The sequence below is a fragment of the Ostrea edulis genome, chromosome 1 (genome assembly GCF_947568905.1).
Source record: "Ostrea edulis chromosome 1, xbOstEdul1.1, whole genome shotgun sequence".
NCBI lineage: Eukaryota > Metazoa > Mollusca > Bivalvia > Ostreida > Ostreidae > Ostrea > Ostrea edulis.
Window position 1 is genome coordinate 84,619,622 of NC_079164.1, and position 15,974 is coordinate 84,635,595.

The window sequence follows — 15,974 nt, forward strand, 5'->3', positions numbered from 1 at the left end:
TCGTGTTTGATTCTAAATCCCGATACCGCGTAAAACCTAAGATAACTAAGATATGGACGTTCCTTCACCAAGTGCCCAGATTTAGAAATGAAAGTCGTAGATCCTTTGAGTATGACCTTGGATATAGAGGTCACAGTAGGCGCTGGTACGCTAAAGAACGCTCACTGCAACGGCCGTAATCGCCATGGATACGTCATGTGTAGCACTTCAGCAAACGCTGGTGACGTCTACGTAAACCAGTATACGAACAAAGAAATATAGACAAGTTTACAAAGGGGTCTATAGTGTTCTGTTTCTCTACCTTTAAACTTGGACCACACGAATAAGGCGATAAACATACACACAATATGAATTTTGTAGAACACTTCAACAGATGACTAATTTTCACAATATACAAGTACAGTAATTCTATTTTTCGAAACCCCGTCAATCAATATACAATTAGGTCATCCCGCGCAAATTAATCAGCGGTTGTTTGTCATATTTTCACCGGAAAGAAGCAGAGCTGACTGTCCGTGACGAGTGTGGTAAACACAAGTAAGCTTTATACCCTTTGCAAATGATGTTACACAAATTTTAAAAATGAGGGCTTCTACTACATAGTCGCTAGCCACGGTTACTGAGTTCGCTAGTATATACCCTACCTCAAACCGCTCCGTGGCTGCATGATCAAAGAAACCCTCAATTTTCATGAATATTTCTGAAATGACAATCACAGTCTCAAGAATAGATTTCCGATATTTTAATGTACTAGAATAACTAAAACGTGCAGTATTTGTTTACAAAAAAGGCTACAAATCCCCGTTTACAGAACCAAGGAAAGGTCATAAGTATTTGTTAAATGAAATTGGCATTAACAGCAGTGGTTATGCTTTTAAATTCTGTGTTAATAAACTTAATCGTATTCTCAAACTTGATGAGGAAATTCGGAGTAAAGTGGAAGTCTTGAATTCGGAAAGACTAGAGTTGATCAGACAGTTATTTAAAGAGAGCGGCGTGGTTACGCATATCATATGGTATTACACCGATGAAGCAACAAAGAAGTGTCCATTGTTTACAACAGCTAAAAGGTGTCCAGTTGTTCTCACTCAGCAATTCTCGGATTGTTCCGCTACGAGCATGCAATGACCTCCCATTTATTTTATTTTCACCCCCCCCCCCCCCGAAATCATAGAAGCTCACTGATTGCTTGACTAATGAACACAATATTCATGAAGTCGAGAATTAAACACGGCATTTGACGTTGTGTAAACGGAGACAATAGGCGTAGCTTGCGGCGGTGCTTCTAGGTACCATTGCATCTCGGCATAGTGTTTTTAAAATATTCCTCATTTGAAATGAAATCGGTCAACCAGCAGCCTGAATGACTCAAATTTAATGTTAAGGCTGAAATGTAGAGTTTGATCAAGAGTTATCATGCTCGTCAAAATTTAGTGTTACTCATCGTTCTCATCGATAAAGGTTTTTAATCGCTTTCAGTGTGAAATGCTTATTATTTACATCTTCAGGGTATAATGAATTATAGACGAGCAATTAAAAACGTAGAAAGATTTGTTCGAGCAAAAGTCACACTATATTCCGATAGTCAGTACAGGAGACTAAACAGAAATTTTTGGACCATAAATCTCTCTAAAACGAAAATTTGTATGCGCATTGTTGAGTACTGAATTATCATATTAGTGGCACAGGCAATTGCATCGCTTGGGGGTCGAATTTACATTATAGAGAGTATATATATAGTAAATTCGACCCCCAGGCGATGCAATTGTCTGTGATTAGTGGATTACAAACGGACACGATAAATCGTTGGGTCCCATGAATAAATTTTTTATTTTGTAATCATATTTTTTTTAAATTTCGTAATCAACCGATCGCGGTATCTCAGTGGTAGAGCGTTCGCTTCATAACCGGGAGGTCGTGAGTTCGAGACCTGCTCATGCCATGGCCGCGTCAAACCTAAGACGTTAACATAGGTAGTGATATGCTCTAAGTCTTTCGCCAAACGCTCGGCATTTAGAAGTGAGATTCACGGAACTTTCGGATATGACCTTAAAACCTAAGGTCCCGTGTCACGACAGGTGTTGGCACGATAACGAACCCTCACTACTATGACCCTGAGCAATAACCATAGGTCTAAATTTGTGGTACTTCACTTACAGCTGGTGATGTCTCCAATAGGAGTGAAAAATTCTCGATGGGACGTAAAACAAACAATCAATTTATATCGTAATCCCAGAGAACAGGTCATTCAGTAGGTATGAACTGGACACCAAAATAGCAACAATTGCTAAAACAACAAACATCACATCCAGCCAATGCCCTATGAATACCCAGTCCTTTTTCTGCGCCCAAGTCAGCAGACCCCGACAACATGTTTTAGGAATATTCTGGTTCCTGAGTTGACTTAGATTGTAGGTATACAGACTGATGATGACAAATATTTGTACAACACACCCGATGCAAAGATCCGTGAAAATCTTTTTTGCCAAGATAGAAATGTTCGGTTCTGAAGATTTTGGAATTTGATCTGTGACTATGGTTAGATATATAGCTATGGAAAGGAGGACAGTGACAGAAAAACTGCACCTCTCGCCACTGTCCCACGGCAGCATAAAACTGAAAAGCTGCAGAATTTCCATCAGAATTATCGGCATGATCAGAAAGAGTTCATAGTATACAGGACGGCGTCGAATTTCAAATTCAAAGTTAAGAGATGACAGCGATAACACTCCCAATTTGCTACGGACGATAGTTCTGATTCTAGTGTCTTTCATGTCCCAGAGGTTGTTTCTCTCATAAAAATCCATGTTAACTTTGGTCTGTAGTGGAATCAGAACAACCTCCTCCAAATAATGCCCATAGACTACCAGCTCAATGGAGCAGTTTTGAGTGTCGTAAGGGAAATAAGTGGAATCTGCTTTGCATTCCGATGTAAATATATCTCCTATCAACATCATTGCTGATCCATTCGATAAAAACATAACCGATTTTTCGTACATTTTTTCAACATCAAATCGGCTGTGTGGATTCACTTGAAGAATATTCGGTGTCCAAACTTCTGATTCGCTGAAGTACATGGTTTGAATCTCTGGTGACTTATGTACTGAACGATTCCAGTTTTTGGCAATCCTTGGATCTTCCCATTGAACCTCAAGGTACCCACTTATTGAAAATTTCCCATGTTTATCGTCGAATTCTATTAAGCGGTAAGCGTTGAAGTCAAGTGCAACAACCGTTGCGGTATCGTTTGGCCACATTCCTTTTTCATAGTTTTGTAGAAGATTTTTGCGGAGTTCGTATCGAGATGATGACGTCATAGCACACAATGATGTCAAGACCAGAACGATTTTCAAATTGACGAGAGAACCCATTTATAGTCTGAAAACAGATAGTGTGCACTTGATCAGTTCATTCTATTTTTGAAAAACATATCACAATTTTCAAAACACATTTTGTATAATTTTACTTTACCATGTATACCATTTTTTGTCTGTTTCTACCGATCGATTACGTCAGTAGTGTTTGTTTTAAGTTAAGTTGTGGGTTCGATCCACTATTGAGTCAAACTTAGAGATTTGAAAATAAGTAATAAGTGATCATTTTCAGACGTTTAGCACAGGAATTGAAAAGGGTGAGTCTTTCCGATGAAACCTTGAAAAATGAGGTTCCATTTAGGAACACCTCCGCAAGCCTGATGTCCGATTTGCAAGAGAGTAAGTGAAATCGGACATGTAGCTTGCAAAGATGCCTTCAACATATGTGGCATGTTGGCCGAACGTAGTGACGTCTCAAAGAGTCAATACAGGGTAACAAAAGAAAAATTCTGGTATTTTGATAGGTTGCAATCTTTAAAACAGTTTACAATAGAGTTTTAAGGATATCCCTGCCATGGGATTGGGATTCACACAAAACCAAGAAATAATTACGAACCTAAGTTTTTTGACAACTATATATATATATATATATATATATATATATATATATATATATATATGGATATCGGTACCGTGGGGATCTGGGTTAGAATAGGTCCTCAGTACTCCTTGCTTGTCGTAAGAGGCGATTAAATGGGGCGGTCTTTCGGATGAGACCGCAAAAACCGAGGTCCCGTGTCACAGCAGGTGTGGCACGATGAAGACCCTTCCCTACTCAAATGCCATAAGCACCGAGCATAGGCCTAAATTTTGCAGCCTTTCACCGGCAATGGTGACGTCTCATGAGTGAAATATTTTTGAGAGGGACGTTAAACAATATTCAATCAATCAATATGGATATCGTATTCATATCCACACTTTGTATTCCTGCGCCGCGTGACGTAATGTAAATAAGCAATTCATATATTCCCATAGGAAATGGTTCAGGTTGAAGGAATTCCAATAATTCAATTGTTTACGACTGGATATTACCATCATAAAAGTATGAAACATCATTTGGAAATAACGAACGTAAAACCGTAATTCATATAAACAATACATACATCCTGCTACATCGAAGTAATGTTTCCTCCTAAATCAACACACTAAAAGCATTGAAAAACAACCTGTTGCATTTGTTTGGCCTGGAGTCATAGATTAAAACAAATATGGATGAGCTTTTTTAAAGATTAAACCTAAATTTGGCCCAATACAATAGTTTTTTGGTTGTTGTTGGGGTTTTTTTCACCCTGAATTGACCCTTTTGCAAAATCTTCTCGAATGGGCGTAAAATCAGCAAATCATTGTTTCACCACTGATACTAGTAACCATAGACTCGTTCGAGAAAGTTTTGAAAACAAAAACTTTCCATGATGAAAATATTTAAAGACAGAACAATTATCTTAATTAGTTAAAGAAAAACATTTTACATACAATGTGTAAGTAGTGACTTATGGAATTAGTTTTCTGAATGTTATGTATTTGATATTACACAGAATGTTTTACCTTAAGAATACCACATGTCCCAATTTATATCATCTTAACACAGAAAATACACATACCTTTTTACCTTTCTTCGTTACAACAAACTGATTGCATACCTCGTTGAACATATATTTTAAAATCGTCACCGAAGGAAAGAATATGTAAATCATTTCTAATTTGTCATTATTAAAAAAAATCCACTCGGGATTCCTGACGCAATACCAACCGTTCATTTCACCTCTAGGACCATTTCATTGTGCAATCCAGGTGAAAAATCTACCGTGGATCAAACATCTTCAAAGGGAAAAAAGTTTTGTGGAGGAGTTTATAAATTCATTTTATTACCATGATTCATCCTTAGAAATGGATTTAAAAAAGAAATGCTATCACTTATTTCTGTTACGATCATCGCCATACCTTTTCCCAATAGTTTTTAATAGTGGCGGGAGATGGTGTACCATCCTGGTTCACGCCTCATACACTGGAGCAGCGTCACGTGCGACTAATGAATGAAACATAGTTCTCTGCGTGCGTGCAAACGAACTCTAGTGGAAGTTTGGTGAATGAAACTAATCATACGTCACGATTTCTCTTGATATTTTAAATTGAGAGTAGATAAGCACCCCCAAACCATTACTGATGTCATCATTTACATGATGAAAACGATTAAATTCTTACCGTTTAGCATCAAAAAGGAAGACTTAATTAACTTGACTGGTAATTGGAAAGGATAAAAATCAAATTTTTGCGGAAAGCCTCAACATTTGCCCTTTCGGTTCTTCATTTTAGGCTGTAAATATCATATCCTCTTAGTTACCAGAAATATACTTTCTCTTGGTTGAAGTTCTAAAGCTTCATATGCCTCTATCTTACGTGTTTCGTGTAAGTTTATACGACGTAGTCATAATCTTGCAATAATGTAGCCCAGTATGAAATCATTCTGCTATACACATTAATATAGATTGGGAAACGACCTGTTTCGCCATATACCATAAATGAGGGCGTAGAGCTTTTCAGCTGAAAAATGTGTTTCAGAAATTTTAAGTGAATGCGCTCTACAACTTGTAAATTTTCATACCCCCATATTTCACATCCATAAATTAAAACTGGTAAAACTACTTTGTCAAACAGGTCAAATTGACAACTAATTGGTAAATCAAACAATCTAATTTTCCTTATAATTCCATACATAGCTTTCTGGGCTTGTTCACATAAATGTTTCTTAGCTCTACAAAAAGACCCTGATCTAGAAAATATAATACCGAGATATTTGAATTCTTTTACATTCTCTATAACACCCCCATTGTAGTAAAATTGCCTTTTCATCAATGGACCCTTTGAGAATATCAAAATTTTTGTTTTATCGACATTAACATTCAATTTCCACTGAGTACAGTATATAAAAAATTCATTCAACGCACATTGTAAATCATCAGCAGATTCAGCCATTATAACTGTATCATCTGCATATAGCAGAATTAAAAGTTTCAAGTACAACATAAGTTCTTCTTCAATTGAATTAGTAACGCGCGGTTTTGTTTATTATACGATTGAAATATTAAAAACATTGAAACCGGTTACTAGAGTCTAAAGCGTACTAAACGATACATAATTGGCCAAATTTTGTTCGATGTTCCTATAGTTCAACAAATTGAATTCGTTCCCATGAGCACTTGAAGTTACTGACCCGCCCGACCCCACTCCACCCATTCCCGTCCGTCTTATGGATTTACACTCCAGAAATTACAAGGACTCGCAGAGAGAATGTACAATGTAACGGTCGTTGATCGGCTAATCATTGTCATCCGTAACGAATGCAATAAAGGATTTCTATCAAATCCAAATATTCAAATAAAATCGTCCAAATATCACATTGCAATGATATATTGTTGCAGAGTCATTTCTTATCTAATATGCATATAATGCATTCATACATGATGTATGCATTGCTATTATTTCATTTTAATGTCAATGTTATGTGTATTGAATTATGTAATCCTTCAATGGATCTGCAATTCAATATCCGGTCAAACATAACACTTAGTGAGTTCTTTGGTATAGAGTGCCTGAGGTGCCTAATTATGTCTTGGCCAAGTTGTCCAAAAGTCTTTTAATTCCATTTGTGTTTTGGTTTTGTGCTTGCGTTTTTATTGGTTTGGGGATTTTTTCCCCTCCAAAAGTTCTTTGTGTCAGTTCATTCTTTTTCTGAAATTTGAAGTGACCAGTCCATAGATCAGTATATAATTTTGACTTTACATAGACCTGATTGCACTACCTGAGACTGACTTTTCCTCTCAATCGGTAAGTTACTAAGTTTATTACTAATGATAATATACTTCTAATATATATCTAAAATGGTAAATCCTATAATTTTGCATTAAGATTAATTTCCTATGCACTTCAGCTTGAGTAAAAGTATATAGTGAGAATCATTTATTTTAACTATAAAATGTAAATACATGTAGTTCAATTGTCTCACTATGGCCATATTTTTATGATAATTGCATTAGCAGCAAGTTGTAAGTTATTTGATTAACTTGCAGGTTTGAACTTTATATGGGACATTGGCCTATTCCCATAGAATGGTATGTTTGAGTATTTTGAGTTACTGACTTAAATATTTCTCGTAGTGTATATTTTATATATCAAAGTAATAACTGTAATGTTTATATTATGATAAGCATAAGTGTACAATAAAGATTTTATCCATAGGCAAGGGTAAATATTGGGAGATGCATTTGTGTATTTAATGTTACATGTATAGCACTTTGTGTAAGACAAAGTTATCTCCCTTGAAGTATGTAAATATTGCTACCATTAATTGTATATCAATTAGTCTATAAAAATAATATTGTCTTGTATAAACTTATTTCAGGCTGTCTTAGTAACAGAATCAAGTCTACTTTAGATCATCTTATTTCAGACACCCAGTTTGGATTCATAAAGGGAAGATACATTGGAGAAAATACCAGATTTATCTATGATCTTATGCATTATACAGAAAGTAAAAATATGCCAGGACTATTGGTTTTAATTGATTTTGAAAAAGCTTTTTATTCAATTTCATGGTAATTTATATATAAAGTATTAAGATATTTCGGTTTTGGTGAATACATTATTGAATGGGTGAAGATTCTTAATACAAATTTTAGGGCTGCAGTGTTACAGAGTGGGTTTTTATCCACTCAATTCAATATTGAGAGGGGCTGTAGACAAGGCGACCCAGTTGAACCTTATTTGTTCCTCCTTTGTGCAGAAATTCTTGCAATTTTAATTAAACAAAATAAGGATATAAAAGGTATTGTGATATGTGATAAGGAACACAAAATAAGTCAATATGCAGATGATACATCACTTGCTCTTGATGGGACACCTAAGTCACTTTTTACAGCATTAGATACCTTAGATTTAATCTCTAAACTTTCTGGTTTAAAGGTAAACAACCCAAAAACAAAAATTGTTTGGATCGGATCTAAAAAGTTTTCAAATCAGGTCTTTCATCACACTAGATGGAAACTTGACTGGGGTTCAACAACTTTCAATTTATTAGGTATTAACTTTTCAGTAGACTTACAACAAATTACAGATTTAAACTACAACATACAGATTCCTAAAATAAAGAGCATGCTACAACATTGGAAAAGGCGAGTTCTAACACCAATTGGTCGGGTTACAGTGGTTAAAACATTAATTATTATGAAAATAAACCATTTATTTCTATCACTATATACCAACACCGAAAAAGGAGATAATGAATTCATTGAGTAAAGATATTTTTGAATTTATTTGGAATGGAAAATGTGACAAAGTAAAACGTTCTATTGTAACTCAAGACCACCATCATGGAGGTCTAAAAATGGTGGACATCAACAATTTTATCATGTCTTTAAAATGTTCATGGTTGAAAAGGTTATTGATGGAAAATAAATCCTGGGTAGATATTTTTAAAGCAATTAATGGTCATGATTTTGTTCACAAATTACTTGATTTTGGAGATGCATTCATCTCTGAATGTGTCATTCCAGAAAACAATATTTTTGGCAAGATGTTTTTAATTCTATGCTCCGTGTAATAAAATCCTTTGACAAAAATTTCTACAAGGAAACATATCCCAGCATTCCTGTGTGGTATAATTCAAATATTAGAGTGGGTATGAAAACACTGTTTATCAAAAGCTGGTATAAAAAAGGTGTAAAACTCATAGACGATTTCCTAGATGACAAAGGGAATCTTTTATCACATAACCTTTTTCAACATAAATTTGATATCCAAGTTTGTATATTACAATATAACAGTGTATTGAGTGCAATATCAACTCATCTGAAATTGTTTGAAAACAAAGGTTTATTCAATAGATCTTTTACACCTTATATTCCATTATAACTTCCTTATCCTATATACAAAACAATATATTTTTTCTTGTTTGAAAAAAAAAACCTAAATTGCCAAGATTCTTGGAATTATTGTTCTATCTATACAACAAATACAAGGTTGAAAAATGTATTGCGTATCAGAATTTAGAAATATAAAAATTTGAAAATACCTGGCATGTATGGAAAACACTTTTTGACAACATAAAAAAAAATCATAATTTTGCTATTTCAAGCAGTATTTTTTTTTTCTACTTTTGAAGCCACATGTACTTTTATCTATTTACTCGAGCTCTGTATTGTTATCATTTTTCTCTTACAATTATATTAAAAATGCAAGCACTTACCAACAAATGTATGAGTGTGAGTATGAAAGTGTGTGAAAGTGGTTAGAAAAAATGACAAATGTTCTTTTGTCTTATGTAAATATTTGTGAAATAAAAAATTAATAAATTTAAAAAAAAAATAATATTGTATTTTATGATTTATACATATGTTTGATTATTGTTATACAATTGTTACAGGGCTTTTCAAACAACTTTATAAACAACCTTAAATATATAATTTGCTGAATAAACGACTTGTTCCGAACCTCAACAGGAGTTGGTCATCATCACTATTCGCAATCTTTTACTATATCTTGTAATTTTGAGTTGTTTATCAAATTTATTCTTTAAAAATCCCGAATATACAGATTTGTATGGATAAACAAAAACTTCTTTTGAAAGAATTGTTTAGTACAACCCACTATTCAAACGGGGACATATATTGTTGTAATCATTTTTAATCAAATTGTTGGTATTTTGTGACATTAAGAATATTCAGAAGTGCTAAGAAATTCTTTTTATCATAATATAGTTAATTTGTCAGTAATAAACTTTACCTACATTCTACAGCAATTTACGCCAACTTTTCGTGATCTCCGAAACGTTCCGGGTACAAGCTAATATACATGCACACTGGCTGTAAACGAAGATGACGGACCAGATATCGTTTTATAAGCTCTGATAGCCGGTTTAGATATCTTATCTATTCCGTTTCAATTTAAGATTCTCGTAATATTTCCATCCTGATTAAGTTAAGGACCAGCAAATATCTTTATTCATGATTTGAAACGTTTCACTAATATTGATCCAATACACGTATCAACACTTCGCCGCGAGTTACGTCCCTTTGCGGGTTCAGCCAAAGGTCAATCGGTGAAAAACCAGTTTTCCTTCTTTACCTTACCAAATACTTTGAATGTTAGCCATCTACCAAGTTTTCGTACAAGTTAATGGGTTGCCCCAATCTGGGACATTATTGTAGTTGACTGCAATTGATGGAAAAATAACAGATGTCAAAGCTACAGATAGGAAAATTACAAAGGCCAACGTAGGAAAATACGATTTTCATCCGAAAGATGACGGACAAGGGACGTAACTTGCGCAAAGTGTTGATACGTGTATTGCTTCAATTGGATAAAAGTTGAAAATGTGCGTATTTGTGATGCTGCACGCATTCATATCAGTGTCAAAAATGCTTCAGTTTGAAATGCTATACGATAAAGGAGTTATTGAATGTATGTTGGTGAATATTCTCATTTGATGGGTGTAAAAATTCGCCTGAATGTTGAGAATTTTTTAACTCAACTTCCGTCAATATTTACCCATATAATTTTTTTTTTTAAATTGGACGAACTGATTTCCCTTCAGTTGTTACCAAATTAATTGTATTTCGTATGCAAGTGAACATTTTCTAAGGGACGCAAAAGAAACAAAAACTCCTATATCACAGTCACCGGCCATGGGATAATCCAAAGGGGCTAAGCCCGTTTTGGGCCCGAACTCTGTGATACAATAAATATAGAAAGGGGTCTAACTCTGGCCGTAAGGAAGTAAGTGGCGTATAATTGATGTGGAATTTTAATTGATATGTCCGAAATCTTCCACACTAGTCTGAATTTCGTTACTGTCATAGGCGAGAAACGACTCCGTGACCTGGACCGGTAAATATCCTTGTAAAAATAAACACACGTCGCGCACGGTACTGGTGTTACTTTCATACGTGCATTAGAAAATGTTTCCGCTATGTTTACACAGTTGTATATTTTGTGGATTATTAAAGTCTTATACATCAATGGCAAGGAAAATATATAAATAATAATAATAGCTTATATAAAATATAATTTACACGCATTATATTATCAATAACGGAGTTATATACACGCAGATGTCGTCATTTTTCGTTGTCCCGCGTTACATGAAATACGCATACGCTTTATCCACAGATTAATAAAATGATTGATTTTGTCCCAAATAACGTAAGAATTGGTGTATGATTGTGACGTCCTTATCTAAAAACCATAAACCAATTACTTTAAACATTTAGTTCATAGAATTGATATAGCGACCTTAAAAATGGCAAAGACAGTGCCTGTCAGTGGTGTCCCGTGTTTGTAGATAGACTGCAAATGCAAATCATCATGACCAGTAGCACGCCTAATACAGGGGGAAGTTGACTATCCTTGTTACATTTATAATGTACATGTATCGTGGAGCACAATGTATACCAGTATTATAAAATTCTGAGTATATCCATGAAGTAGATTGATTTTATCGGTGTCCAGTGAAATGTCCTTTTTCTACAAATACCGCGCTTTTTAAACAATTCTACCATTTTATGTCTTATTTCTAAGCATTATTCCAACGCGAATATTTTAATGAATATAACTTACAGAAAGTACATAAAATTTACTATATAGAATATACAACATTTCATTTTATCCCGCGTCCATTTAGGAAAACGAAAAGATACTTAATGTCCAAATAAATGTCCCATGTGATTTTGTCGCGCAATGACGCGACGTCAATGTACACAACCTACGTCTAGCTAAAACGTAAAATGTTGCTTTTATTATTTTTGAATTATCTAAATTAAAATGATTTTTAAAAATAGTATACAAGGTATTTAAGCTATTGCATGTGTATCTCATAGATATGTTTTACTCTAGATCTGGTACATATACTTTAACTGACTTTATCAAATGACAATTGTACAGACTACATTTTGTTGCATGTACTACTGTATGTCATCGTCACAAACCACGGGTTATTGTTTCATTCTATTTCACATACGTTTGTGAAATAGAATGAAACAATAACCCGTGGTTTGCGACGATGTACTGTATGTATGCATATAAAAATTCAGCATTGAACAGATACACTTACGGTGTGTAAAACGTTGCAATATTATACAAATCTTGATTTATATACGAAACTCTTTAATCATATTCGATAATCTTCTTATTCATATATGACAAAATTTTAATTATATTCGATAATCTTAATATTTATATGCGAAAATTTTGATTTATATTCGATAATCTTGTTATTTATTTACATTTGGTAACCTTGTTATTTATATTCGATAATTATATAAATCTCGATTTATATTCCATAATATTTGATTCGTATTTGATAATGTTGATGTACACATGCTAGATGTACGCATGAATTTAGTCATATTGATTGTAGGTGAAATGCATAATTTCAAAAATTGATAAAAGAATTAGCTTCATTGACCATGACCTGACCTCGGATGTCTTAAATTTAACTAGAGGAGCTACTCTGCTAAAATTAAACTTTAATAAATATACAGCACTACCAGCCGTGAGACATTTGGCCTACTGCCTGAATTGAATAGTTGACCTTGCCCTAATATGCTGAATAAACCCAGTAGCTATGTCGAAGCTTGGGTGGCTGCCCTGTAATCCCCCATAGGCTGCTTACCTAGCTGGATTAACAAGTGTGATACAAATTTGAATATGCATTAATCGTAATCAGAAACAGGGTGCAAATTTACATATATGGTGGAAAGGGTCGCGTGCAATTTTTTGTGGGGAACTGGGGAGGCGGCCAGTTTGACTACCAACGTAGGGGCAACACAGGGGGCCTTATGTGGACATGGGTGCCTGGACCTGAACGGGTGATCATCTAAGGGGGAAGAGATCTCTGCACATCTCAGCTGTCTCCTGCGTGCTACCTGGTTTAAAGAGCAAGTACAGAGCAAACTGTGGACCCTCCTACAGTTTCCAACATGCACCAGCCTGTAGCATTCCCTAGGAGGTGGACGTGAGCACAGGCACCAGAACGGTGGATATATATAGCGTGTTAGATCTTATGTACCCCCCCCCCTTCCAATGAATGAAAGATATATACATAAGTCACATATTAAATGAATTGAATGTCAAAATCTTGTTAGAGTATCAGTGACGTGTTGAACAACCTCACTGTTGTATTTAGGACCCAGGTGATCTCTGGCGGGTGTGAGCGATTGCCCCTGGAATATTTCGCCCACATGCGTTGGTACTCCAGAAGAGTAGAGGAAGCCTCTCTCTCTCTCTCTCTCTCTCTCTCTCTCTCTCGTAGAGTAAAATAAAAAAAATTCGCATATGAATATCAAGATTTCTCACATATAAATCAAAATTTCCGTCCGCATATAGATATCAAGATTATCGAATACAAATCAAGATTTCCGCATATGAATAACAATATCATTAGATCAAAAGTTCAACATCTGACAAAAAAATCTAAAGTCACACGGTTTTCACGAGACCACCCCTTCAAAACTAAATATGATATATATTGAAACTAACCGATTCGCAAGTAAAACATACGAGTATAAATAACACTCTGTATACCTTTTCTACTGTTTATTCAGAAATGAAAGTGAACATTAAAACGTTAAAATGTAATATTATTTGGAAGTTTTTATCTCTCACTTCAACTCACCGTGGTTATTATTATTATTCATTTATAAAGCGCAAAACTACATATACTTTCTATGCGCTGGTTGTTTGTTTTTTTTTCCACTAGAGCGTGATCGATGTAGATCGATGACAGAAACGTACGGGAGTTTTTACCCCCCCCCCCCCTCCCCCTTCCGTGTTTGGCATTAATAAAAAGTATTAAAGAGAGCAATGATTATTAAACATAGAGACTTGAACAAGTCTATATATATCCTAGAAAAAACCAAAACTGATTTTTTTTACTGTGTTCAAATTTTTCAGAGGTCATATTCATAAGAATTGCAAGCCTTATTTCATGGGATGGTTACCTGTAAAATGCGAAACGAAATCGAAAGGAAACGAAATCTACCGAAGCAAAACGAAACCTACCGAAACGGGTACCCTTATTTCATACGACATGCCTGCTGTTGTAGGCACGGTGAAATAAATACAGTACGTATACTTTGGAGTATTTCTAAGAATTCATAATTTTTATGAATGTACACTATACACGTACAAAGATTTATTTTCAATTTTTAAACATTAAATCATGCATGTGCTTTAGTTATGATATTACAGCTTGGAGATAATGAATTTGTTTAAAATGTGACGTTGCTTTCGTGATTATATTTTGCCACAATTTATGACGTTATAAGTGTAACGTAAAGTGACACCAGTACCGTGCGCTTAGTGACAGTGAAATCATCTGTGAATCCTTTTTTGATGTTCTACCGATAGCAGCAGAGATCGACGTGAGAAAACTATCATTCTTCGGAAGACTATCGCTTGAATTCTGCTGCTCTTACAAAGAAAATATATTTGACACGACTTTATTCATTCATCTATAACTTAGCAAGGACTCAGTTTGGTTTTATTCCTGAAATTTTAGAAATTATGGAAACGTACGGACTTACAGAACATTTACAAGGCTGGTTACAGGACGGGTCGTTCCCAAAAAAACCGGCATGGAAGAAGATCGTCAGGAACTCTGTCTCATCAGTGCATAAACTACAACGCCAGACTCGATTATCCCGTGACCCTGAGACTAGTGACTTCTCCCTCTTTCAACTTATTTTCGACATCACAGAACCGTCATCACATTGGAAAAGGCCTAGAAATTGCTACGAAATCAACCTGTGCAAATTTATTTGCAAACTTACCTCAAATATCCGGAAACACAACGTACTACACGTTTGCTTATTGTGTCAAAAACCCTTCACGAATGTATTTGTTCACGCCTCCTGCACTTGCCTGGTCACTGCCAGCATTCGAGATCAATGGTGGTACAACATCGTGAATTTCTACGACATATGGTTGACAGCAGAGCTACATGTATGTGCTCTTACAGAAGACGATCTATTTTTTTATTCTACTTGGTCGGTAAACTATTACTCAACTTTGTAATTCAGCAAATGTGTCCTTCCGCATTCTGAATTACAGGCTTGTGCACAACACTGCAACTCTGCACAACAAAGCATTATCCTTCATGAACACATCAATAGGATTTTGTTATGTAACTTTTTTCCCTTTCCACTATGTATATATGTTTATAACTTCCTAATAATTTTTCTTGTACCTAATTGTACTTCTACACAATTAGTAATGTTATGATTATATATGTCATGTCATTATCCTCTGCGGAGGGAAATAAAATATGAATGAATAATCAATTATACGCTACTTACTTCCTCATACTTTGATAAAGTTCTCCATGTTTGCCGTATCTGGGTCGCTTATTTTACAAAACATCAACTCCTGCCTCTAACTACCATTTTGAGAAACGCACTAAAGACCCGAAATACCTAAAACTTTAAAGAAGGGGGAAATGGGTAAAGATAATCTAAATGAAATAAAATTAAAAAAAAAAATAAATAAATAAGAAAGCCAAAAATTAATGTTCAATTTCCTCCTTTAGGTGCAATATCACAAGAATAATGT

The 15,974-nt window shown here is 34.8% G+C and overlaps 1 protein-coding gene across 2 annotated transcripts; it reads right to left on the reverse strand.

The window, feature by feature from the left end:
* Positions 1 to 339: 339 nt before the first annotated feature.
* Positions 340 to 15,901, reverse strand: LOC125677849 (ligand-gated ion channel 4-like). 2 transcript variants are annotated; one of them, XM_056163899.1, is made up of 2 exons: positions 15,722 to 15,901; positions 340 to 3,378 (listed from the first exon to the last, which is right to left on the reverse strand). In XM_056163899.1, exon 2 carries the CDS (start codon positions 3,369 to 3,371, stop codon positions 2,220 to 2,222), a length of 1,152 nt encoding a protein of 383 aa, XP_056019874.1. In that variant the 5' UTR covers positions 3,372 to 3,378; positions 15,722 to 15,901; the 3' UTR covers positions 340 to 2,219. The 2 variants fall into 2 exon arrangements, with proteins under 2 accessions (XP_056019874.1, XP_056019873.1); XM_056163898.1 differs by lacking the exon at positions 15,722 to 15,901 and adding an exon at positions 15,197 to 15,651.
* Between the last annotated feature and the right edge of the window lie 73 nt (positions 15,902 to 15,974).

Coding starts and splice junctions, on each gene's coding strand:
- LOC125677849 (XM_056163899.1), bottom strand. CDS start 3,371: ATGGGTTCTCTCGTCAATTTGAAAATCGTTCTGGTCTTGACATCATTG.